General features: G+C 44.1%; 1 protein-coding gene and 1 pseudogene across 5 annotated transcripts in view; both read right to left on the bottom strand.

The window, feature by feature from the left end:
- Nucleotides 1–5,751, bottom strand: part of STX3 (syntaxin 3) — a 55,478-nt gene extending 49,727 nt beyond the window's left edge. For 3 of the 5 annotated variants that reach the window (XM_043972762.1, XM_043972760.1, XM_043972763.1), the window contains exon 1: nucleotides 4,944–5,751. In XM_043972762.1, coding sequence (XP_043828697.1) covers nucleotides 4,944–4,973 — 30 coding nt within the window. In that variant the 5' untranslated portion in view covers nucleotides 4,974–5,751. The remainder of the gene's footprint in view (nucleotides 1–4,943) is intronic. The other 2 variants (XM_043972764.1, XM_043972761.1) reach the window with 2 other exon arrangements.
- Nucleotides 5,057–22,775, bottom strand: LOC122731817 (annotated as a pseudogene).
- Nucleotides 22,776–24,959: the final 2,184 nt, after the last annotated feature.

Genomic DNA, 24,959 nt, shown 5'->3' on the forward strand with positions numbered 1-24,959 from the left:
CCTGCCCCTGTCCACAGGGGGCCAGACCAGAGAGCCAAAAGACAAGTGAAAATAGGATCCAAGAGGAACAAGGAACCTGGGCTAGAAGGAAGAAGGCTGGACGAGATGACCGTAAGATAAGTTCATAACCCAATGATATTAGCTAGCATCTAGATAGAGATTTAAGGTTTTCAAAAAAGAGTCTAGAGCAGGAGTGAGCTGAATTCTGAAGGCAACAGATGTGTGGGGTAGCAGGGAAGAAACAGAAAGGAGAAGGTTTTGTTTGTTTTTCCAAGATCCAGGCTAAAGGACCATGGATGGAGACTATCTTAGACTGGGTTTCTTCACCTGACACCCCTCCCCATGCTGCATATGGGTCCATGGATAGATTTCAAGTGGCTCCAGGAATTTAGAGGTGAAAAAAAAATGACATCTTGATTTTTTTTTGTTTTGGTTTTTTTGGGGTTTTTGCAGGGCAATGAGGGCTAAGTGACTTGCCCAGGGTCACACAGCTAGTAAGTGTCAAGTGTCTAAGACCACATTTGAACTCAGGTCCTCCTGAATCCAGGACCAGTGCTTTATCCACTGTGCCACCTAGCTGCCCCCAACATCTTGATTTTTATTAACCTCAAACTGATTTGTGGCATTTCCTTTAATTATTTAAAAACATGATACAGAGAGGACAGTATAGGCTTCACCAGGCAACCAAGGGGGCAAATGACACCAAAATGGTGAAGAAAGCCAGGCTTTCACTGATGTCCTCCAAATACCCTGTAACTAGGTGGCTCCAATTTACTGATCTGAGGAAATTAAGGAGAAAAAAATCATTTTCCTACCAAAGGTGGCTTTACTTCTTTAAAATATATAAACTTGTACTTTTTAAAGGTCCACACCTGTGATTTCATCCATGCGGAAACCACCCAGCCCTTTCATTCAGATTAGTGACTTCGGTATTTTATATAGAGGTGCCTGCCTGAGGCACCAAAAGGTTAAGGGAGTGGCCAAGTTCACACAGCAGGTATGTCAGAGGCAGGTTTTGAATTAGATCTTCTTTACTAGGTCACTCCCAAACCTGCATATAATAGGTGCTTAATAATGGCTAGTTGGATGGATTGACTTCAGACCAACTGTTAAAAGAGGTTCCTCCAGGGGCAGCTAGGTGGCACAGTGGATAGAGCACTGGCCCTGGATTCAGGAGTACCTGAATTCAAATCCAGCCTCAGACACTTAACAATTACTAGCTGTGTGACCCTGGACAAGTCACTTAACCCCAATTGCCTCACCAAAAAAAAAAAGGGGGGGGGGGCTCCTCCATCTGGCAGCATCCCCATCCCGCTCCTGCCTTCCCCAGCCTTAGCTGAGAGCTTAGTAAATGGGATGGGCCAATCCACAGTACACCCTGAGGTTAAGAAATGTGGGGCCGGGGCAGCTAGGTGGTGCAGTGGATAGAGCACCGGCCCTGGATTCAGGAGTACCTGAGTTCAAATCCAGCCTCAGACACTTGACACTTACTAGCTGTGTGACCCTGGGCAAGTCACTTAACCCCAATTGCCTCACCAAAAACCCACCCAAAAAACCCAAAAACCCAAAACCCCCAACTTTTAAGGGGCAGCTAGGTGGCGCAGTGGATAGAGCACCGGCCCTGGATTCAGGAGTACCTGAATTCAAATCTGGCCTCAGACACTTAACACTTACTAGCTGTGTGACTGCGGCTATAACTACTTACTCAGGGACCCAGGATCAAAGATAAGGGAATACTCAAGCCCTGGAGTGAGGGCAGGACGCTATTAGGGAAGCCAAAGGTGTGGACCACCAGGCCCGCACCATTGAAGCTTCCAGAAAGCAGGAGCTGTGTTTGTGTAATTCTCTCTGAACTCTTCTTGTCTCCTCCAGAGTTAAGTGTAAATTTTTTTTCCTTCTTTTTTTGAAAGTGGGAAAGATCTGGACTTCTCTCCATCAATGCGGATGCACAACTTAGTGGTACCTTACAGTCTTAAGAGAATTGCCTGAGGGTCCTGGGGTCACAAAGTTAGTATAACAGAGCTCAGGTCTTGGTTCCCCCATGCTTTGCCCTCTATCCACTATGCCTGGATGTCTCTCAACATGCAAAGCTGGAAGGGCCCAAGAGAAGTGACCTGCTTTAACTCATGGCTACTTGACAGCAGAGCTGAGCCTAGAACCCAGAGCTCCCTGCTGCTCACTCCCATGTGCCTTTCACTCCACCTACCCCCTACCTCTCTAGGGCATTAGCAAGTATCCAACCTTCATATGCTCTAGAGCAGGTCTTCAGGTTCTAAGACATTAAGGAAGGGCAGGAAAAGGTCACCATGGAGAAAAGGTGGGATCAAGAGGCAAGCTCTGCTACTTTCTACCTATGTGACCTTGGACAAGTAATTTTCCCTCCCTGGGTCCTCATTAAAATGAAGATAACCTCTGAGGTCCCTTCTGGCTCTATGATTTTGGAGTTGTTGTTTTTTTGGCGGGGGGGGGGGGGGAGCAATGAGGGTTAAGTGACTTGCCCAGGGTCACACAGCTAGTGTCAAGTATTTGAGGCTGGATTTGAACTCAGGTCCTCCTGAATCCAGGGCTTGTGCTTTATCCACTGCGTCACCTAGCTGCCCCTGTGATCTATGATTACCATTTAGGTCCCTTAATATTAGGCCCATTACTTTTCCCATCTCTCTCTCTCTCATGCACACACACACACACACACACACACACACATACACACACACACCCATTCTATCTCTTACTTTTGTTGTTCAGTTCTTTCAACAGATTTGGACTCTGACATCATGTGGGGTTTTCTTGGCCATTTCTTTCTCCAGCTCATTTTACAGATGAGGAAACTGAGGCAAACAGGGGCTAAGTGATTTGCTCAGGATCACACACCTAGTAAGTGTCTGAGACCAGAGTTGAACTCAGGAAAAGTCCTTCTCAGTCCAGGATGGAAGCCCTATCTATTGCTACACCTAGCTGTCCTTAGCCTTGGTTTACTCTCATACCAGACCACCTTACCAGTGCCTCATGGAATCCCATGCTTCCTTCAAGACTAGGCTCCCAGGCAGGTGGGGGGGGGGCAGTAGATAAAGCACCAGCCCTGGATTCAAGAGGACCTGAGTTCAAATCCACCCTCAGACACTTGACACTATCTGTGTAACCCTGGGCAAGTCACTCAACCCTCATTGCCCCACCAAAAAAAAAATACACATAAAATTAAAATGTCAAATTAAAAAAAAGAAAAAGACTAGGTTCCCCACTGCCTTCTCCAAGCCTTTCCTCATCCTGCCAGCTGTTAATGCTCCCTCCCATCCCTAACTACATCCAATGTATTTAGACCCATTCTTTGTAGAACCTATATAAGAAGCTGTATGGTGTCATGGGTAGAGCACCAATCTTGACACCAGGAAGACCTGGACTCAAGTCCAAGACTTCACTTATATACAGACTGTGTGACCCTGGGCAAGTCACTCACCATTCTCAGTGTTCTTGGCAGGTCCCTAAGTGGGAAAGGAGACAACTCGCTAAGACTGTAAGTGGCGATCTATTTTGGTAGAGAAGTTTCCTCATCTGGAAGATCCCTATATCAGTGAGATCACAAGTCCAGTCTCTATGCCTAGTTTTTTATATCTATATTAGACTTAGAGGTGTACATATTCTTGACCCCAGTTAAAAGTAAATTCCCTTCGGGCAGGAACTGCCTCATTCCATCTTTGTCTCCCCATCACCTAGTATCAAACACATAGGCATTTAATAAATACTTGTGGCATTGTTAATTAGCAACATCTTGCTGGAAACAACTGAATGGATGGGCTCTTTCTTGCTTCACCCTGGAGGCATCAAAACAGCTGAATAACCCCTCAGATGACTTAGAATGTGTCCAGTCCTAACTAAAGGGAGGTAACATATTCTATGCCTACTTCCCCATCTGATAATTTGCTAAAGACTGGGATAGGCCCCTGGGAACAGCTGGGTCTTCTGAACCACCTCTCCACCAGAACCTCTCCACAAAGTCCCACAACAATTCTTGTCCCCTTTTTGCCCTTTCAGTCTCCCCTGGCCAACCTTGAGGTAGCCTGGCATTTTCACTTCATTTGCACCCCTATGATAAACTCAGGTCAAAGGGCAACGAAGCACTTGGCCAAGGCTTGGGAGGAGAAAGAAAAATAAATCTTGGATAGGAAACTCAAGCGATGAAGGGGGAAATCAATAATGAGAGGAGATGGTGAGGAGCAGGGAGGGCCCAGGCAGTCAGCCAGACCTGACTTTATTTTTTTTTTAAGTTGAAGGAGGCGTCAACGGATTCATGGCAGAGGCTGGAGGGAAGAAGAATGCCTGGGGGAGAAAGGAGTCAAGAGCGCCCAAGGGAGAAAACAGACATTAGGGGTGACCTGAATGACCCCTTTGTTCCGTCTCCCCAGAAAGACCTAGCCCCACCTCCCCTCCCCACAGTGCCAGCCAGAACTAGCTTAGGTGACCCTGCCCGGAATAGAGCACAAAACACACACACACACACACAATACACACTACAAACACACACACACACAATACACACTACAAACACACACACAATACACACTACAAACACACACACACAATACACACTACAAACACACACACACACACACACACGTCGGACGGGGCCGATGCTGTGTGAGGGCTTAGCGGGGGAGATGAAAGCTAGAACCATTCGCCCTTCAGAGGAGCTGGACAGACGGAGGGGGTGCGGGGCAGGGGCGGTCAGGGAAGCAGCAGCTTTCCTGCAATGAATCAGCCGGCACATGACACGGGTGGGGAGGGGGGATCGGAGGAATGGAGGAGGGGAATGCTAACCTCCCACCCCTCTAGCACGTACTCAGCCGGCCGAGCAGCGCGGCCCGACCCTCCCCCTCCCGCCCCCCTCCCCAAAGAAAGGGGGCCGCCCCCCCTCCCCCGGAGGGAGCCCGTGGGGAAGCGGCACTCACAGCCTTCAGCTGCTCTAGCCGGTCCTTCATCTTGGCCGGGGAGCGCCAGGGGCCCCCTCCCCGGCGCCAGCGGGCAATAGAGCGCGGCCCAGGTGAGCACCGCCCAGGTGAGCTCAGCCAGGTGAGCACAAGCCGGGCGAGCTGCAGGAAGTGGCCGCCCGAGGTTGGCCGCAGGTGAAGGAAGAGGAGGTGGACGACGGCCGTGCGCTAGGAGGAGCGTCCGAGTCCCATCGGGGACTGACGGCCCGCTCCCCACCTCTCCCGCCTGAGCCCGATCGGACAGCGCCGTCTAAATCCGCCCCCGAGCCTGATCCCTCACAGGCTGACGGGCGGGCGCAGAGCCTTGGCCCTACTAATCCTCTGGGACTCACTAGGAAGCAGAGAGGCCGGCCGGGCCCCGCCCCTTCTACCTGGGCACCGCCCCCAGCTCGGCCTCCTTAAAGGGCCAACCGCAGCCCGCATTCCCTCGACCCCCTACTCTTGTCTCTCCTCCCCCTGCCTCCTACATGCTCCCCTCCCTTTGCTCCTTTCCTCCTCTTCTCTTCCCATTCCCTTAACCTCACCATCTTCCTCCTCCTCTCGCTCTACTGCTACCACCTCTATGAAGGAGACCCCCCTGCGTCTGGCCTCCCACCAATCCGAGAAAGAAAGAAACACCTAGGAGCTAGAAAGAGCAGATCTCCTGGGAGAGGAAGAAGAAATCTGAAAGGTCATCAGAGACTGGAAGAAGGCAAAGATCATCCATTTCGAACAGAAAGATCTTTGAGGCCTTTACTTTACATATGTGGACACTGAGGCCCATCCAGGTGAGGTGACTTGCCCAGTTTCACTACGGGTGAGTGAAAAAGCCAAAATTCAAACGTGGATGCTCCAGTCAGTCAACTCTAACCCTAACCCTAATTCTACTTCTATCATTCAACCAGATGATATGGTGGGAAAATGGGGTACGGGGTTGGGGTAGGGGATAGGGTTCTTAGGAATTCCTCTTTAAAGAATTACACCCTCTTGCACACAAAACGTAGTTAGAATAAGGTGATAGTTTATTTAGGAGCAAGGGAAGGGAAGGGTGGGGGGAGGGAAACCATGAAAGAAATCTTTGGACTTTTCATGGGGAGATTTGGCATAAAGCACATGGCTCAGAGGTACCAAATCTCCTCGAACAGGAGACTGGAAGGTACTTTTATAGAGGACTGATGGGGGTGGACCATCTGCCCGTGAAAAGTTCCTTTAGTGAGAGAGGACCATCCCCCACTGGTGGTAGCTGGGGGAGTTGGGTGAGGAGTGGAGGACCATCCCCCACTGGTAGTGACTAAAGGAATTGGGTGAGGGGTGGCTACAGATCCCTCTTCAGAACGCAAAGGCCGCAGCCACACCCAAACTTATCTCCCCAGGGTAAGGGAGACCAGAATGAAGGGTAGGAATCCAAAGCTAGCTCAGTCCGATTTGGTTCAGCTTATCTCTCTAGGCGTTATCTGTCCTCTGGTTTAGTTTCTCAAGGAGAAGCTTCCTTGATGTGCCCCAGAGAACTTCTGGGGTGCTCTGCACCCCATGACACAAACAAGCAATTATTAAACGCTTGCTGGATGCCAAGACACCGTGCTGGTACAAAGACAAAGAAGGCAAATGGTGCCTGCTCTCAACAAGCTTGCTTGGGAGGAAAAGCATGTATACATGTATCTAAATGTCAAATATATAAAAAGTAATTTGGAGGAGGGAAGGCACTGGCATCTGTAGCAGGAAAGGGCCTGCCTCATGAATCAACTGCTTCTTGAGCTGAGTTTTGAAGCAAATATGGATTCTGAGAGGCAAAGGGAAACACAAAAAATGGGTGGAAGGGACCACTGACCATTCCATGATAGAGGCAGCTTATGTCAAACCATCAGAGATGATGCATTCTTACCCACTTTGGCTTGACCATAGAGTATGTGAAAGGGAGTAATGTATAATACGGCTGGAAATTCAGGTCGGCTGAAGTTACATGGGCTGGAAATGCCATTGAAGTGGAAGACAAATTGCAAAGGACATTAGAGAATTGGAGAGAAGGTAGAAAGAGTTGCCTGGGGAAGAAAGAAAAACTTTAAAGGGTAGAAGGCAGGACCCCAGTAAATCAGAAAAGGGTGGGGGAGAGAGAGGAGAATGGTCTCCAGGAAGTGGAAGGGCTAATAGAACTAAAAAACAGCAATTCTGTCTAACTCTCTGCCTAACTGGACCCAACTTCTCTTCCTGGTAGGTCAACAGCAGTGGGCACCTGTTGGAATGGATGGATGAGTCATAGAATCAGGATGCTTTGAAGTGTAAAGGAACTTCAGAGATCTCTCTGTTCATCCTGCTTTCCTTTTACAGTTGCCAAAACTAAGGTCCAAAGAGATACAAATGACCTGCCAAGGATCACGCTAGAAAGTTGGTGGCTGAAGCACATTCTCAGGGGGCTCCAGACTCCCAGTCCCAAGATCTTTCCTCTTCACTACCTTCAGTCTAGGTAGTGAAGGCTTTCTTTTTTCATTAACGTGCTAACTATTGTTTTGTTTATTCTCTGCTGCCTTCTTCCCCTAGGCTTTTTCTCCTTCCATCTGGAGGCAGTCTTAGTCCTAATGCTTGCCTTTTTACCAAATTCCCAAAGCAGAAAGATTAGAAAGGGGGGCAGATAGGTGGCACAGTAGATAGAGCACTGGCCCTGGAGTCAGGAGGACCTGAGTTCAAATCTGACTGGGCAAGTCACTTAAACCTGATTGCCTCAAACATCCCGGGCCATCGTACTAATCTATATCTTGGACCCAGATGGTTCTGGAGGAGAGAGTGAGGCTGGTAATTTTGTACAACCTTCCCTCACTTAATCCCATTCATTGCAGGTCATGACAGCATGAAATGATGTCATGGTCCTCTTCCAGAAGGAAAAACAATGAAGAACAGACTTTCCAGCCCCACCCCCTAATAGTTCAGCTTCCCTTTATGTGATCTTTGAAGGCAGAAACTGTCTCTCTGTATTTGTATTCTCAGTCCTCAGCACAGTGTGTAGCACATTGTAAACAATAACTGCTTGCTGACTTGACTTTATTCCATTGTCTGAGGCTGCCTGCAGCCAGTTAAATAGCTCAACTACCATTACTCTTTTTTTTTTTAATTTTTGTGGGGCAATGTGTCTGAGGCTGGATTTGAACTCAGGTCCTCCTGAATCCAAGGGTAGTGCTTAATCCACTGCCCCACTACCATTACTTTATCTAGCTGCCCCACTACCATTACTCTTTTTTTTTGGGGGGGGGGGTGAGGCAATTGGGGTTAAGTGACTTGCCCAGGGTCACACAGCTAGTAAGTGTCAAGTGTCTGAGGCCTGATTTGAACTCAGGTCCTCCTGAATCCAGGGCCGGTGCTTTATCCACTGTGCCATCTAGCCACCCCACTACCATTACTCTTAAAGGGGAAGTCTTTTCACACACATTCTCCCAGATACTGCCTGTTCTCCAATTTATCTGATAATTTATGAAATAGGTAGTAAGGTGAAGTCATGATAACAGACAGATAATACTTTTAGGTTTTCAAAGAACTTTATATAATTTGTGGATTGATAGAAAAAAAGAGCTGGACTTGGAGTCTGGAGGACCTGGGTTTGAATCTTTCCTCAGACACTTCCTCACTCTGTGACTCTGGGCCAGTCACAACCTCCCTGAGCCTGTTTTCTCCCCTATTAAATGGGTCTAATCCTAGCAGAAATCAAATGAGATCATGTGTGTAAAGTACTTTGTGTATCTTAAAAGGTTACTGATATAAATGCTACAATTTATTATTTCATTGGAGATGGTAGAAAACTGGAAGAAAAAAAAAGCCTAGGGTCCAGAGTTAAGAGATCTGGGATCCTGGCTCAGTCCAACAAGTCAGGTAACTTTAGGCAAACAAGTCCTTGCCTAGGATAGAGAGCTGAGCCTAAAGTCAGGAATAAGTGAATTCAAATCTGCCCTCAGATACTTGCTAGCTGTATGACCCTGGGCAAGTCTTTTTTTTTTTTTTTTTTTGGTGAGGCAATGAGGGTTAAGTGACTTGCCCACGGTCACACAGCTAATAAGTATCAAGTGTCTGAGGCCAGATTTGAATTCAGGTCCTCCTGACTCCAGGGCCGTTGTTCTATCCACTGTGCCACCTAGCTGCCCCCTGGGCAAATCATTTAACCTCTGCCTTGATTTTCTCAAGTGTAAAATGGGAATAATGATAGCACCTCCCTTGAAGGGTTGTTGTGAGGATCAAATGAGAAAATATTTGTGCTTAGCACAATGCCCAGCATGTAGGACAGCTTCTTCCCTCTCTCTTTCCTAGGCCCCAATTTCTCCTCTTTAAAATGATGGATAGATTAACAATTTCCTCCCAGGCCATTCTTTGTTTCTATGATTCAGACTTTATGATTGACTACCTGGTACAGGGGAACAAATACTGGCCTTTGAATCCAAGGATTTGGGTTCAAATCCTACCTCCAATATTTAGTACCTGTGTAACCTTGGGTAAGTCACTTAACTGCCCTGGGCTCCAGTTTTACAGCTAACTGTTAAATAAGGGATGGGGGGGAAGATAGTCGAAGTGGCCTCAGAAATTCCAGCCCCTAATCTATTGTCCACATTGATCCACGACAAAGCCAAAACACTTATGGTGGAAATGCTCTATTCAGAAAAAGAGCTATGGAGTCTAAATGCAGATGGAAGCAGACTTTTCACCTTTGTTGTTGCTTTTTTGTTATTGTTCTTGTTTATTCTTTCTCGTGGTTTTTTTCCCCCTTTTGTTCTGATTAATGCGGAAATATGTTTAACATGATTGTAATGTATAACCTATATCAAATTGCTTGGTGGGGGCTGCTAGGTGGCGCAGTGGATAGAGCACTGGCCCTGGATTCAGGAGGACCTGAGTTCAAATGTGACCTCAGACACTTGACACTTACTAGCTGTGTGACCCCTGGGCAAGTCACTTAACCCTCATTGCCCTGCAGAAAAAACAAAACAAAACAAACAAAAAAACAAATTGCTTGCTGACTTCAGAAGAGGGAAGGGAAGGGAGGATGGGAGAAAAATTTGGCACAAAAATTTAAAAAGAAAAAAAATCTATTGTTCTAGAGTCTCCAACAATTACAATAGAGTCCATCTGGCCTTTCCTGGGGTAGGCAGGAAAGCACTGGGGGGTTACCCATAAATAGTTCACTATGATAAACTTTAGAGCAAGGCAGACAGAGAACTGTAAGGAATTAATTGAACCTAACACAAGACATTACAAATTGTACAGGTTGTCTCTTAACTGTTTGTTGAGTTCAATATAGCATATGTTTATATCCCCAAGGAAACACCTGAATCCAAAAGACCACAAGACAACTGTGTTATGACCAAATGGTGAGTGCTCTATAATCAAACTATACCAACTGGAAGCTACAGGGATTTTTAAAATCCAGTTCAACCACAAGCATGGAGAAGACAAGATTCAAACGCAAGAAAAGATGACTAACTCTTCAAGAGAATATGACACAGTGGATAGAGCACCGGCCCTGGAGTCAGGAGGACCTGAGTTCAAATCCGGCCTCAGATACTTAACACTTACTAGCTGTGTGTCCCTGGGCAAGTCACTTAACCCCAATTGCCTCACTAAAAAAAAAAAGAGAGAGAGAGAGAGAGAGAATATGAGCACCAAATGGGTGCCCTAGCAGATGCCACAGCATAGTGCTGAAAAAGGAGAGTCATCCTACCCTGGGCTGAAGGTGATGGGACCAGCTTTCCTGGAGGAGGTAGGATTGAGGTGGGGTCTTCCAGAATGGATAGAATGCCCATTAGCAGGAAGAGTAATCCAGACCTGGGCAAGTGGGGGAGGTAGTGGGGCTACTTGTCTATGTAGGGTTTGGATTAGAAGGGCTCTGAGGTCCCTCTCCACTTTGAGATGTTAGGAACTATGTAATTTCAGTGTTATAGAATAATACTATCCTATAATGAAATATGAATAATTAAAAGAAACCAGAGAAGACCTATATGAAGGGACTTGATCAAAAGAATAATGTGTACCATTGCTAAGCTCTATAAATGACAGCCACTTCAAAACTCAGATCAGCAACTCCGGACATAATTGTTATCCTTAAGTTGTTTTTATAATCGTTTCTGGCTCTTTGTGACCCCATTTGGGCTTTTCTTGGCAGAGATATTGGAGTGGTTTGCCATTTCCTTCTCCAGCTCATTTTACAGATGAGGAAACTGAGGCAACCAGGGGTAAGTGACTTGCCCGGGGTTGAACAGCTAGTAGTGTCTGAGGCCAGTTTTGAACTCAGGAAGGTGAGTCTTCCTGACTCCAGGTCCAGCACTCTTATCAGTTGTGCCACATAGCACTCTTATTACACTCTATAAATCATAACCACTTCAAAACTCAGATCAAGAACTCAGGAAAATATCAAAATTAATTTATATCACACACACACCCTTTATTTTAAAACAGAAATTTATGGTCTACTAAAGTTTAAAGTTTTTTGTTCATTGAAAAACAAATTTAAATCAATTAAAAATAAAGAATAAAGAAATTGTAAAGATGCTGGAATGATGGGAGGCGGCTGGGTGGCGCAGTGGATAGAGCACTGGCCCTGGATTCAGGAGGACCTGAGTTCAAATCCAGCCTCAGACACTTGACACTTACTAGCTGTGTGACCCTGGGCAAGTCACTTAACCCTCATTGCCCCGCCCAAAAGAAAAGAAAAAGATGCTGGAATGATGCATCCTGGTCATTCTTTTTTGCTATTTTTCCAAATTGTTTTGTGAAATGTACATTGTAGGAAATTTACTGATGAGTTAGGGTTTTGTAGGATGTAGCGAAATGATAATGGCCAGTGTTTATTTATATAACATTGTAAAGTGTACAAAGTACCACCCAACTGCCAAAACCCAGAAATGTATCCATTTAAAAAATGGTAAAAGAGAAAGAGAGCCTCATGCAGTTTTCTGCAAGGACCCAAGTGAGTGTCGGTCCTGACTAGGGTGAGTTTTCAAGTTACCCTCTCATCCTCCTCCATCTATGTTCCCGAGCCAAGAGGGAGGGTTAGCTCCCTCTGGTGGCCACAGACAGACTAGGCAAGAATCACTGCTTTCTGAATCTAGCCACCGGTCCTGGCTGAGGGCTACCAGAAGAGAACCAGACATAGAGACTTTCGAGAAAAGTGTCTTTCCCCTGATGGGATCATACCTTGATGGTGTCATACCAAGGGCAAGGGAAGAAGATGGAGAGATTAACCATAATAATTTCTCTAAGCACTGAAGAAATTATTGAAAATCTTAAGCCAACCTGAAAATAAAAACAATCAATATAATAAAATTAAGCTCTTTAATCGGGGTGGAGAAGTTATAACTTGAAGTATCGTATAACAGATGCTAGGAATACCCAAAGATGGAAACTGAGGACAGGGATGGTTGTTGCCCTTTGTTCTAGAAGAGGACTAAAATGACAGAAGATAGTCCATTTATCCCTGAACCTAAGAGTGTATAATGGGGAGTTTAGTGTAAGAAGACTGGAAAGGTCATAAAGATCCAGGGTATCAAGAGCCTCAAGTGCCAGAGGTCTTTATCTTTGATCTTGGAGGTCAAAGGGAGTTATTGAAGTTTTTTGAGCGGGTGAGATGTGACATGGTCAGACCAAGGGGTAAGGAAATCACTTTGGGATCTGCATGAAAAGTGAATGGGGAAGGGGTGGGGAGCAGCTAGATGCAGTGGATAAAGTACCAGCCCTGGATTCAGGAGGACGGGAGTTCAAATCCGGCCTCAGATACTTACTGTCTGTGTGACCTTGGGCAAGTCACTTAACCTTTATTGCCCCACCCAAAATAAAAAGTAAATTGGAAAAAAGAGAGATTTGAGGCAGAAAGACCAATTAGGACAGTGTTCCAACAGTCCAAGGAGACAGGTGACATGGGCCTGATTTAAATTGAAGGCTGTGTGAGTGAAGAGGAGACATGTAGTAGAAATATTATGAAATTGGGCATCTGAATGGATATGTGGACTGAGTGAAAGTATGGAATCAAGGAAGACCATATATATGTTTATGGGTACAAGAATTTCCTCCACCAAAGCAAATTGTTCACCACATACAATTTTTTTTTTGTAGGCAATGGGGGTTAAATGACTTGCCTAGGGTCACACAGCTAGTAAGTGTCAAGTGTCTGAGGCCGGATTTGAACTCAGGTACTCCTGAATCCAGGGTTGGTGCTTTAACCACTGCGCCATCTAGCTGTCCCCTACATACAATTTAACAGAGAAATTTCAGAGAGTCTTAGAGTTGTCTGAGTCTCAGAAAAATTAAGTAACTTGCCCAGGGTCACACAGCTCAGAAGTGTCCAAAGTGAGCTTTGAACCCTGGTGTTCCTGATTCCAAGTGCAGCATTCTATTCATTACATCACGTTGCCTTTCTGAGATCCAGACAAAACACAGAAACTCCTAACTATTCCTCGCTCCACCTAGTCACAAGAGTTTATGGTTATAAAGGACCTTAGAGAACAATTTCTCATTTTACACATGAGGGAACTGACAGCCAGATGGAGGGGAGATGACTTGTCCAAGGTCACATAGGTATTCAGTGGCAAAGCCAAGATCAAAATCCAAATGTTCCAGCTTCCCAGGTATGCTACCTTGAAACCCAAGACTCTCCACTATCTCATGCTACCCATGCAAGATTGCATTCTCCTGTGGTCGAATTTGGCAATAACATCAGGTTAACATAATATGTTCTCATTTCCTTCATTGTATATTTTTTAAGACCTATGGCTTAACTGTATTACTCCATCTTGTGAAACTGATGCTATCTAGACATTTTCAGCTCTAATCAAACCCTAGGCAAACTGTATGGAGTTGTGTAAGGGAAGGACTAACAGCATCACACCACAATCTCTTCTGCCTCTGTAGCCTAATTTAGTCAAGTGGTCAGTCAATAATCATGCTAGGCATTGTGCTACTCACTAGGGATACAAGGAAAGGCAAATACTGTCACAACCCTCCAGAACAAATGTGGGTACATACAGGATACTGACCGTTGCCAGTTGCCCTGACTTACGTGTTGCCACTTGACCCAGATGATTCTGGAGGAGAGAGTGAGGTTGATGACTTTACACAGCTCTGCCTCACTTAAATCCAGTTCACTCACAAGTCAAGACATCACCCTCATGATGTAGATTGGTGGTCTTCTAAAATGAAGGATAGGGGCAGCTAGGTGGCGCAGTGGATAGAGCATCAGCCCTGGAGTCAGGAGGACCTGAGTTCAAATCCGGCCTCAGACATTTAACACTTAACTAGCTGTGTGACCCTGGGCAAATCACATAACCCCAATTGCCTCACCAAAAAAAAATAAAAAATTTAAAATGAAGGCTAAGCAACAACAGGATACACAGAGTAGATGAAGGAGAAGGTTCTAACAATGGGGAGGGGAGACCCAAAAAGGCCTCCTGAAGGTATAATCTGAAATGAGTCTTGAAGGAAGTCAGAGGGTTCTAAGAGGAGGGAGAACATTCCCAGGCGCTGGGGACAGCCAATGCAAAGTCATGAAGAGAGGCAATGAAGTATGCTGTTTCAGAAGGACTCAGATCTGAATATAACAGAAGCCATATTCTAAGACAGTCCTAATTTATTTTGTTTCATCTTATATCTGTGCTCACCAACCTCCTGGGGCTGCTAGAAAATACAAACTACCTTCAAAGGCTGTTATTGTTTCTAACAAATACTTTATCAGAGATGTTAAAAACAAATCTTACAAAGGTAAAGAAATGAAGGTAGTCTTGACTTAGTGGTAAGTAGCCTGGAGAAGGATGAAGATGTCTTTGGCTTGGGCTTATTCCTTTAAAGGAGGTTGGAGGACCATTCTGGAGAGCAATTTGGAATTATGCCCAAAGGGCTATAAAGCTGTGCATACCCTTTGACCCAGTAATACCACTTTTGGGTCTTTTTCCCAAAGAGATCATAAAAAAGGGAAAAGGACCCACATGTACAAAAATATTTTTAGATGCTCTTTTTATGGTGGCAAGGAATTGGAAATTGAGGGGATGCCCATCAATTGGGGAATGGCTGAACAAGTTGTGGTATATGAATGTAATGGAATTAATTCTGTTGTGCTGTAAGAAATGATAAGCAGGAGGAGTTCAGAGAAACCTGGAAGGACTTGCATGAACTGATGATGAGTGAGATGAGCAGAACCAGAAGAACATTATACACAGTATCATCAACGTTATGTGTTGATCAACTGTGATAGACTAGATTCTTCTCACCAATCCAACGGTAAAAGAAAGTTCCAAAGGACTCATGATGGAAAAGGCTCTCTAAATCCAGGAGAGAAAAAAAAGGAACTGTGGAATATAGATGCTGATTGGACCATACTATTTCTTTTGGTTTTTGGTTCTGTTGTTTTTCTTTTTTGAGGTTTTTCCTTTTTGTTCTGATTCTTCTCTTATAACATGACTGATGCAGAAATATGGGGTTTTTTGGTGAGGCAGTTGGAGTTAAGTGACTTGCCCAGGGTCACACAGCTAGCAAGTGTCAAGGGTCTGAGGTCGGATTTGAACTCAGGTCCTCCTGACTCCAGAGCCAGTGCTCTATCCACTGCACCACCTAGCTGCCACCCAGAAATATGTTTAATATTTTTTACATATATACATATATATAAACCTATATCAGATTACCTATATTATATATATATATATATATATATATATAAACCTATATCAGATTACCTGCTGTCTAAGGGAGGGAGGGAGAAAATTGGAAATTGGAAATCTTATATAAACAAATGTTGAAAACTATCTCTACATATAACTGGAAAATAATAAAATACTTTTATTTTAAAAAAATAAAGTAGGTTGGAAGTTCTAAGAAATACCAATGGAAGGGAATAAGTATTTAGATAATGCCTACTCTGTGCCGGGCACTGTGCTAAAAATTTTACAAATATTGTCTCATTTGATCCTCACAATAACCCTGTGACACAGATGCTGTTATTATTCCCATTGAGGCTGAGAGAGGGTAAGTGACATGTCCAGGGTCACACAAATAGTAAATGTCAGAGCTGGATTTGAATTCAGCTCATCCTGCCTCCAGGCCCAACACTCTATCCACTGCACCACCAAGCTGCCTCTGAAGGCCACCAGCCAGTCAGAAGGTGAAGCCTCATAGGTAGAGAGTACTTCCAGGGAAAAAAGTAGTCTGGAGTGTGTTCTAGGCTCCTCATCTAAATTTAGTAGGTCAGAGTAGTTGGTTTCTTAGTTCCCTTCCAGGTTTGAATATGCTCCTATAAAAGCGTTGAATGAAAGAGAAATAATGCAGACCAGGTGGCACAAGCCTGCACAAATGGAAGGATCTGGGTGATATTCTGTGGTATTCAATGATGTTGTTGGGATTTTCCCACCAAATGTTCTGGAGACAATTGACTCCACTTCTGGAGTTGTATCTGCCTAATCCAATCCCTTCGTCCTTTGGATCATTCAGTAAGTAAAGGAAGGGGAGGAGCGGAAGGGGGAACCTCTTCCCATCGGGATATCCAAGGGCATAGATAAACTGATTGTTGTTGTTTATCTTCATTGGTTGGATTTACATGAGGCAGGGCTGTGCTGTCAGCAGCCTCATTCTCTCCTCCAGAGCCATCTGGGGCAGGTGACAAGATGACGAGAGATAGTCTGGACACCTTGGCCTTTTTAAGCTAAGGTCTTTCCCAGGTCTCAGTCGGCCTGAGGCAAAGCTCATTCAGTGACTAAGAATTGAGGTCAAAAATGGCCTTTTTGGGGGGCGGCTAGGTGGCGCAGTGGATAAAGCACTGGCCTTGGATTCAGTAGGACCTGAGTTCAAATCCAGCCTCAGACACTTGACACTTACTAGCTGTGTGACCTTGGGCAAGTCACTTAACCCTCATTGCCCTACAAAAAAAAAAATGGCCTTTTTTAACCTAGTCAAAAAAAAAAATCAATCCGGGAGTGGAAGACCCTCGAGGTTTCTGGCCAAAACAGATAATCAAGAGTTGATTCCCATCTCTTCCTAGGGAAATGCCTCATTTGTTTGCCCTTATTTGTACCAAAAGTTTGTACAACCTTGTACTTGTCAGGGAAGATATAGAGAAGATTCTTGTTCCAATGTGAGTTGAATTGAGCATCTGAGATTCTATGACACCAATAAGAATTCTTAGCAATGAGATGAAAGGGAAAAAATTATCCTCTCTTACATACACAGAAGGTATTTGTTTTGGGGTTTCTTTGTTAAAAATCATTTTGAGGGGGCATGTTTTTTTCTAATCATTAGGAAGTTTGGTTTCCCTAGAAACATGCCTCAGTTTGACTCTTTACATCTTCTACCCATTAATGGCTCCTGATCCCTCTACCTGAGATCATTCAGAACAAATATAATTCCTTGTTGCTAACAACTGTGATGATTAAATATTTGAGAGACGTAGCTTCTGGGTAATTTAATAATTTTATTAATAAGGCTAGTGGGTTATTCATAAAAGCATGGGGGGGCAGCGTGGCTAGGTGGCACAGTAGATAAAGTGCCGGCCCTGGATTCAGGAGTACCTGAGTTCAAATCCTACCTCAGACACTTGACACTTACTAGCTGTGTGACACTAGGCAAGTCACTTAACCCCCATTGCCCCACAAAAAAACAAATTTAAAAAAACAAAAGCATGGTCATTTGATCATCTCTCTCAGATCAAAGACCGTCATAGCCACAGGCTCACAGCTCTTATGTCCTTGAAACAGTAGGTGGTTCATCAAACCATAATCAAGTCTAATTGGTTAACGTAATTGTAGGTAGGCTATATTGAAATGAAGGACTATCAATTCAAAGACAACCTTTCAAATCACCACAGTCCACTTAGCTCTGATATATCATCAGGTAAGTACACCTCTTAAGTACTCACTAGGCATGAATGAACTCTGGGATGTTCTTTCTGATTCTAACTAGTTCTATGGGTTTTATACAGGCCTCAAAAAGGTCAACAAGTCCCTCAGCTAAACCAAACTTTCAGGCCTTGTTCACACCTTGTGACTAATAGAGGTGTGTTCTCACCTAACAGTAGGGCGGGGGGGGGGGGGGGGTAATTCCATCTTTATACTTGAAAAAAAATCCACCATCGCTCTCCTGCATCTTCTTTTCTCTATGTTAAAGCATTCCTGGAAACATTAACACATGACCTTGGATAACACTGCATTTGGGTTTTCTTTCTCTGCTAGCTGCCTAGCTTATCAATGTAAATCCTAAAATGTGGTGGTTGGAGCCTGGCCATATATTACAGATGTGACTTGAGAACAGAGAATTGCAAGAGTAGCAAACTCTATTACTGGACACTGTGCCTCTCCATGCAGCCTAAGATCATTGCAAAGCACTTTGCAAATATTAGTGTTATAGGAATATATTCAATCATTACTAAGCTTATTATCACTGGCTTACTAATTTCAAGTCACTAAAACCCACAGAACTTTTTCAGATGATTTTTTTTCTAGCCATGCTTTCCCCAGCTTATACTTATAGAGTTAATTTTTTTTCTCTCTAAATTTAGGGCTTCCCATTTCTCCTCATTTAACTTGACCTCATTCATCTCCGTCTTGCGTTCTAGCCTGGCAAGATCAGTTTTGGTAAGCATGCCATTGATGTCTTATCAAAGTCATTGATAAAACTATGGAAGAGCACAAGGCCAAGCATAGATCCACTGAAGTACTCTACTGAGAACTTTCTCCAAGTTGGCATACAACCATTAGCATAGGGTCTAGTTATCTACTACATGACCACATGTCTGTCCAGTCCACATCTCTCCATTTATTCTATAAAAATATTGTGAGAGTTTGTCAAATGTTTTGCTAAGGTGGAACTAAAAGTGACAGAGTTGTGGGGACTAGTATAGTGGGGCTCCCCTCCACAAAATTCCTATAAATTGATCTAGAAAGTTCACCAGACAAAATCTTGAAGGGGAAATCCAGAAAAAGTCAGAGAGAGTCATTTATCTAGCCCACCTCAGCATAGGGAGACAGACAAGGAGATATTCAGACTGGGAAAGATGGGGACAGGGGATCATGCCTGCAGAATACTCCAGTACTCAAGAAGAGGCTGAGCACCAGGGCAAGACGAAGCACCAGATCCATAATAGGGCACTGCAATGGGGAAAGGAGCTAACTGGCAACTTTGTCACCCACTACCCACTTCTAGGTCACAGATTAATGTCAGACTGAGAAAAGGACTTGCTCAGGGGAGTGGTGTCCCAGTAGGGAAGTACTGCAGCAGGGGACTGAGAAAGGAGAAAATTCAGAAGTCAGTGGGCCACATGTGTGGTGTCAGTGGTGTAGTTCATACCCTAGGCCCAGAGCAGGGTCTCTAACCCAGCCTGCAGAGGAATGATCAGAGTAGCAATCTCAGACCAGAAGAGATGTCACTGTAGAGCTTTCCATTTGGTTGATAGGGGCTGTCCAATAGAAATCTACCATTGCCCAGAGACAAAGCAAGTCAAGAGCTTGCTGAGCTCAGAAGGGGGTCAGCAATCACACTCTGCCTAGGATCTGACTACTTTTGCAGGTCTCCAAGCTTGGACATCCGTATCCTTCAAGAGGAGTGGCAGATCTCCACCCTAACATAAATTCCAAAGTCAGGAAGTAGGCTGGAAGAATGAGTAAACAAACAAAAAAGCCCACTATATAGAACTATTATTTTGGCTAGGAAACTCAGGACAGAAAGTCAGAAGAGAATGACTCCAATACTAATGTTTTGCTAAAATCTAAGTAAACTCTTATCTGTTGAATTACCCTGATCTATCAATTGAGTAACCTCATGAAATAGGGAAATGAGGTTTGCCTGGCATGGCCTGTGATTGACAAAGACATAATGTCTCCTTGTAAGTGCCACTTCTTTTCTAGATATTCACTAACCATTCCTTTAATAATGCCTGCTAGAATTTTGCCAGGAATTGAAGTAAAGCTCACTCATCTTAGTCTCTACACTTTTGCACTTCTCTCTCCCAGATATCTCTTCCATTCCCCATGCTCTTTTTTTTTTTTTTTTTTGCGGGGCAATGGGGGTTAAGTGACTTGCCCAGGGTCACACAGCTAGTAAGTGTCAATGTTCTAAGGCTGGATTTGAACTCAGGTCCTCCTGAATCCAAATCCAGCCTTAGAACATTGACACTTACTAGCTGTGTGACCCTGGGCAAGTCACTTAACCCTCATTGCCTTCTAAAAAACAAACAAACAACAACAAAGAATATTGATAGCTCTGTGGTGATATCTGGCAGTTCTTTAAATACCTTAGGATGCAGTTTATCTGGACCCAAGGACTCAAACTTATCAAGAACAGGCAGAAACACTAATTATTTCATTCATTATTTATGCTGGCCCTCAACTGCCTATTAATAATTTTTATTCTAACCCTTTCAAGCCAAAGACCTTTATTCTTGGCAGGCGAAATAGAAGGAATATAAGAATCAAGTAACTGTGCCTTCATTCTGACATCCGTCCAATCCCTTTTTTTCTCCCCCTTTTCTCCTGTGAGTCAAAAATCCCTTATTATTGTCCTTAGCTTTCCCTATCAGTATCAGCTCATCCAGAACTTTCAAATTCCTGATGTTCCCTGGGCCTTGATTCTGGATTCATCCTGTTAACCTAACCATGCTTCTTCTATCTTTTGTAACCTTTTAAGTTTTAAACTCCCTGTCACCCAATGGAATGTCTTCCATTGAATAATATGACAATTAAAAATTTGAGACATAATTTCTAGGTAAGGCCAGCAGGTTATTAATAAAAGGATAGTTGTTTGGTCACCTCAGACCAAAGCCAATCATGGTGGTGGGGCACAGAGCTTATAAAGAGTAGGTGGTCAATGGAGCCAAGAATTGACCCCTATACAGAGCTAACTACTATTCACTAAAATCCTAATATCTTTTTTCAGAGGAACAAAGTGTTTTCTTGCAATGAGTTAGGTAATAGAATTCATATCATACAAATGAGGAAACTGAGGCTCAGAGAGAAGTTACTTGTCCACATTCATGCAGCTAGTTCATATCAGAGCCAGGACTGGAACTCGCCATCATTTCCTGAGATGCTTGAGATGCTAATAATTATTGAAATGAATTTAGGGGGCAGCTAGGTGGTGCAGTGGATAAAGCACCGACCCTGGATTCAGGAGGACCTGAGTTCAAATCTGGCCTTAGACACTTGACACTTACTAGCTGTGTGACCCTGGGCAAGTCATTTAACCCTTGCTGCCCCAGAAAAGAAAAGAAAAATTTAGATTCTCAAAAAAGTGAATGAACAGCATCTATTTCACAGGAATCTCCTACAATCCCAATTCAGTCCTTTGTTTCATCAATACTTGAAAGATCTGTTTTATTGGTTTGAGAATTCCTTCCCCAAAAACAAATCATAACCCTTTTATGTCTTAGAACGAAGGTTCTTAACCCAAGGGGTCCATGAACTTGGGTGGGTAATCTTTATTTACAGTATCCTACAGAAAAGGTTAAGAAGCCCTGCTTTAGCAGATGGTCTTTGTGAGTGTCATGACCTTTATTGTAGGTTCTCAAAATAAGTGGGAATGTAAACCTGATTACTCTTTCACTAGATCAATGTAGAGCCAATGATTCAATAGACAGAAACTCTACCCCTTTCTTACTCCCTTGAATTATCTCTTCCTTCAAATCCCTCTGAGGAGAAGGTTTCTGCTTTCTGAGCTAGTATATGTCTTCTCATAAATTTCCTTATTGCAACCTTTATCTCCTTGCTCCTCATGACATAGATCAAGAGGTTAAGGGCTAGTAGAAAAAAATTGTGGACCACAGAAACCATCCGGCCCTCTTCTGGGGAGTAGTTAGAGCTGGCGTGAAGGTCAATTAGAGTATCAATACCATACTACAGGAGGACAACAATGAGGTGAGAGAAGCAAGGGAAGATGACACGACACCGTCCCTCGGCTGATATCATCGTTAGGATGGTGGTCATGCTCATCAACAGGAAAGGGATGGTCACGGCGGTGCCACGGATCACGTGGAGGGCAGCCTCATGTACATGCGCTTCTATATAGGCCGGATGCATGACTTCACGCACCTCACAGAAGAAGTGGTGGATTTCTGCATCGTCGTAGAATGGGAGGTGACAGATTAGAGTTGTCAGTGGTAGTAACAACAGAAACCCAAGCACTGAGGATCTCAATGCCACCTGCATACACAACTCCTAACAAATTATTGGATTGTGATGTAATGGGTGACAGAATGCCACAAAGCAGTCTAGAGACAAGTGTATTCCCCATGGACAGAACACTCACCAATGTCAAAGTAGCAGTGTTGGTCTAGAGTGTCCGGTTTCCAGGACAACCAACGCAGGACAAAAAATAGTTATTCTTCCACATCTCAACTTCAAGGCTTCAGTATATCCAAGGTTAGCTTAAGAAGTTAAATGGGAATTTGGGGGGAGCTTTGCAAAAGCCAGACAACACACAAAGGCCAGGAGATGACACACCAAAGCCTGTAGGCAACACAGAGCCTATGACCATATACTTAACCCAAATTTTACAATTAGGTACAGTAAACATCCCATAAAGGAAAAAAGAAAAAATTCAGACTTCTTCTCTGGTACAAAGGGTGGGCCAAAAATTTTTACTCAGATTTTCTGGACAGAGGGGGCAACCTGCCCCCAAGCCTCATTATGCGGAAGGAATAACTGTACATGGGATGTGGAGGGAGCTTTTACTCCAGACAGTGAGGTCAATGGTGAAGTCTCCTATCAGGCTGTGCAGGTATAACAATAAGAAGGCCATAAATATGAGGCTCTGGACTGAAGGATCTGTGGAAATGGGGTGGAAATGGAATTGTATCATTCCTGTTCCATGTTCTTCCCCCATTGGACCTGCCAAGAAGAAAGAGCCTGTGAGTAACATGACTCTCCCATATCACTGAGATAAGAGATAAGCTCAGACTCAGACTTTGCCCCAGTGGCAACATCAATCCTCCAAACCTTTTATGATCATTTTGATTGACAATCCCTATCACTTTCTTTGTATTCAATATCATCCCTATCCCCACCCCTGCCTTTTTTTTTCATATGGAAAAAATGATCTAAGAAGACTTGGAATGATGAATCCCAATTCAATTCAACAAACTTATATTAAGTGCCTACCATGTGCCAGGCAGTGCTAAGTTCTCCTCCTTCCCCTCAAGAAGTTTACATTCACAACCTATAATTCTCCATTTATTAACCTACTTGCTCATCCTCCCTCTTCTTCTGGGAAATAAGTGCCCTCTGGATGCTTCCTCAACCACCTGACCTTCTACTTTGTGTTGTACCCTTCATCCTCTTCTCGAGCTATTAGAATGTAAGATGCCCAAAGACAGAGGCAATATCTTAACTTTGTATCTCCCCCAATCCATCAAGCAAGCATGTATGTGCCTTGCACTGTGTTCTGCACAGAATTTAGCACAATAGTTGGCACACAGTAGGCATTTTGCTGTATCTTATCATACTGCTTTCTTTTTTCTTTCTTTTTTTTTTAGTGGGTCAGTGAGGGTTAAGTGACTTGCCCAGGGTCACACAACTAGTAAGTGTCAAGTGTCTGAGGCTGGATTTAAACTCAGGTACTCTTTTTTTTGGGGGGGGAGGCAGTTGGGGTTAAGTGACTTGCCCAGGGTCACATAGCTAGTAATTGTTAAGTGTCTGAGACTGGATTTGAACTCAGGTCCTCCTGAATCCAGGGCTGGTGCTCTACCCACTGCGCCACCTAGCCGCCCCCATACTGCTTTCTTCCACATCATCTCATCCTACCTTGGAATCTCTTCGCAAAAGAACAGAAGAGCAGTGTCTTACCTGGGCTCAAGCAGCTATACATGTGTCATGTCGACTGATAGAAAGAAGTCTAGGGGTGCCAAAAAGGAGGAAAATACCACAGGATGGAGCCATGTTGACCTGAGTTGCCCAAGTGAATGTGTTTCTTAGTCATCACAGAAACTTTGCACAGGGGTATAAATTGAAGAAGTCCCTGTTGTGCTGTTCTTCCCCCCCACCCCCATCTTAATAGTATTTTGGTTTTTTCCATTTACGTGTAAAGATAGTTTTCAACATTCAGTTTTTTGGTTTTTTGTGGGGCAATGAGGGTTAAGTGATTTGCCCAGGGTCACACAGCTAGTAAGTGTCAAGTGTCTGAGACCAGATTTGAACTCAAGTCCTCCTGAATCCAGGGCCGGTGCTTTATCCACTGCATCACCTAGCTGCACCCTCAACATTCATTTTTATAAGATTTTGAGTTCTAAATTTTTCTCCCTCCCTTTCTTCCTTCCCCCCTCTGTAAGACAGCAAACAATCTGCTATAGGTTACACATGTACAATAACACTAAACCTATTACCACATTAGTCATGTTGTGAAAGAAGAATCAGAACAAAAGGGAAAAACCTCAAAAAATAAAGAAAAAAAATGAAAATAGTATGGTTCAATCTGCATTCAGAGTTCACAGTTCTTTTTTTGGATGTGGAGAATGTTTTCCATCATGAGCCCCTTGGAATTGTCTTGGATCATTTGTGCTGCTCTTTGGTTGGAGAAAGGGGCAGCTAGGTGACACAATGGAGCACTAGCCCTGGAGCCAGGAGGATCTGAGTTCAAATCTAGCTTCAGACATGTACTAGATGTGTGACCCTGGACAAGTCACTTAACTGTGATTGCCTCCAATGCTGGCTAAATTGAATAACTTCTCTAGGCCTCAGGTACCTTATCTGTAAAATAAACTAGATGAATTTATGGGAAGACATGTGGTAGAGTTGGATCTGTCATCAGAGAACCTGGATTAGACTCCCAGTTCTAGTCCTTACTGGCTGTGGGACTATAGCAAATCGCTGCCTACTTCTAGAACTTGGCTTCCTCATCTATAAAAAGGGGGAAGGGAAGGGGACTCAATGCTCTCTAAAAGGCCTTCTGGTTCAAAATCCTATGGGCGTCGGGGCAGCTAGGTGGCACAGTGGATAGAGCACCGGCCCTGGAGTCAGGAGGACCTGAGTTCAAATCTGGCCTCAAACACTTAACACTTACTAGCTGTGTGAC

The sequence above is a fragment of the Dromiciops gliroides genome, chromosome 6 (assembly GCF_019393635.1).
Source record: "Dromiciops gliroides isolate mDroGli1 chromosome 6, mDroGli1.pri, whole genome shotgun sequence".
NCBI lineage: Eukaryota > Metazoa > Chordata > Mammalia > Microbiotheria > Microbiotheriidae > Dromiciops > Dromiciops gliroides.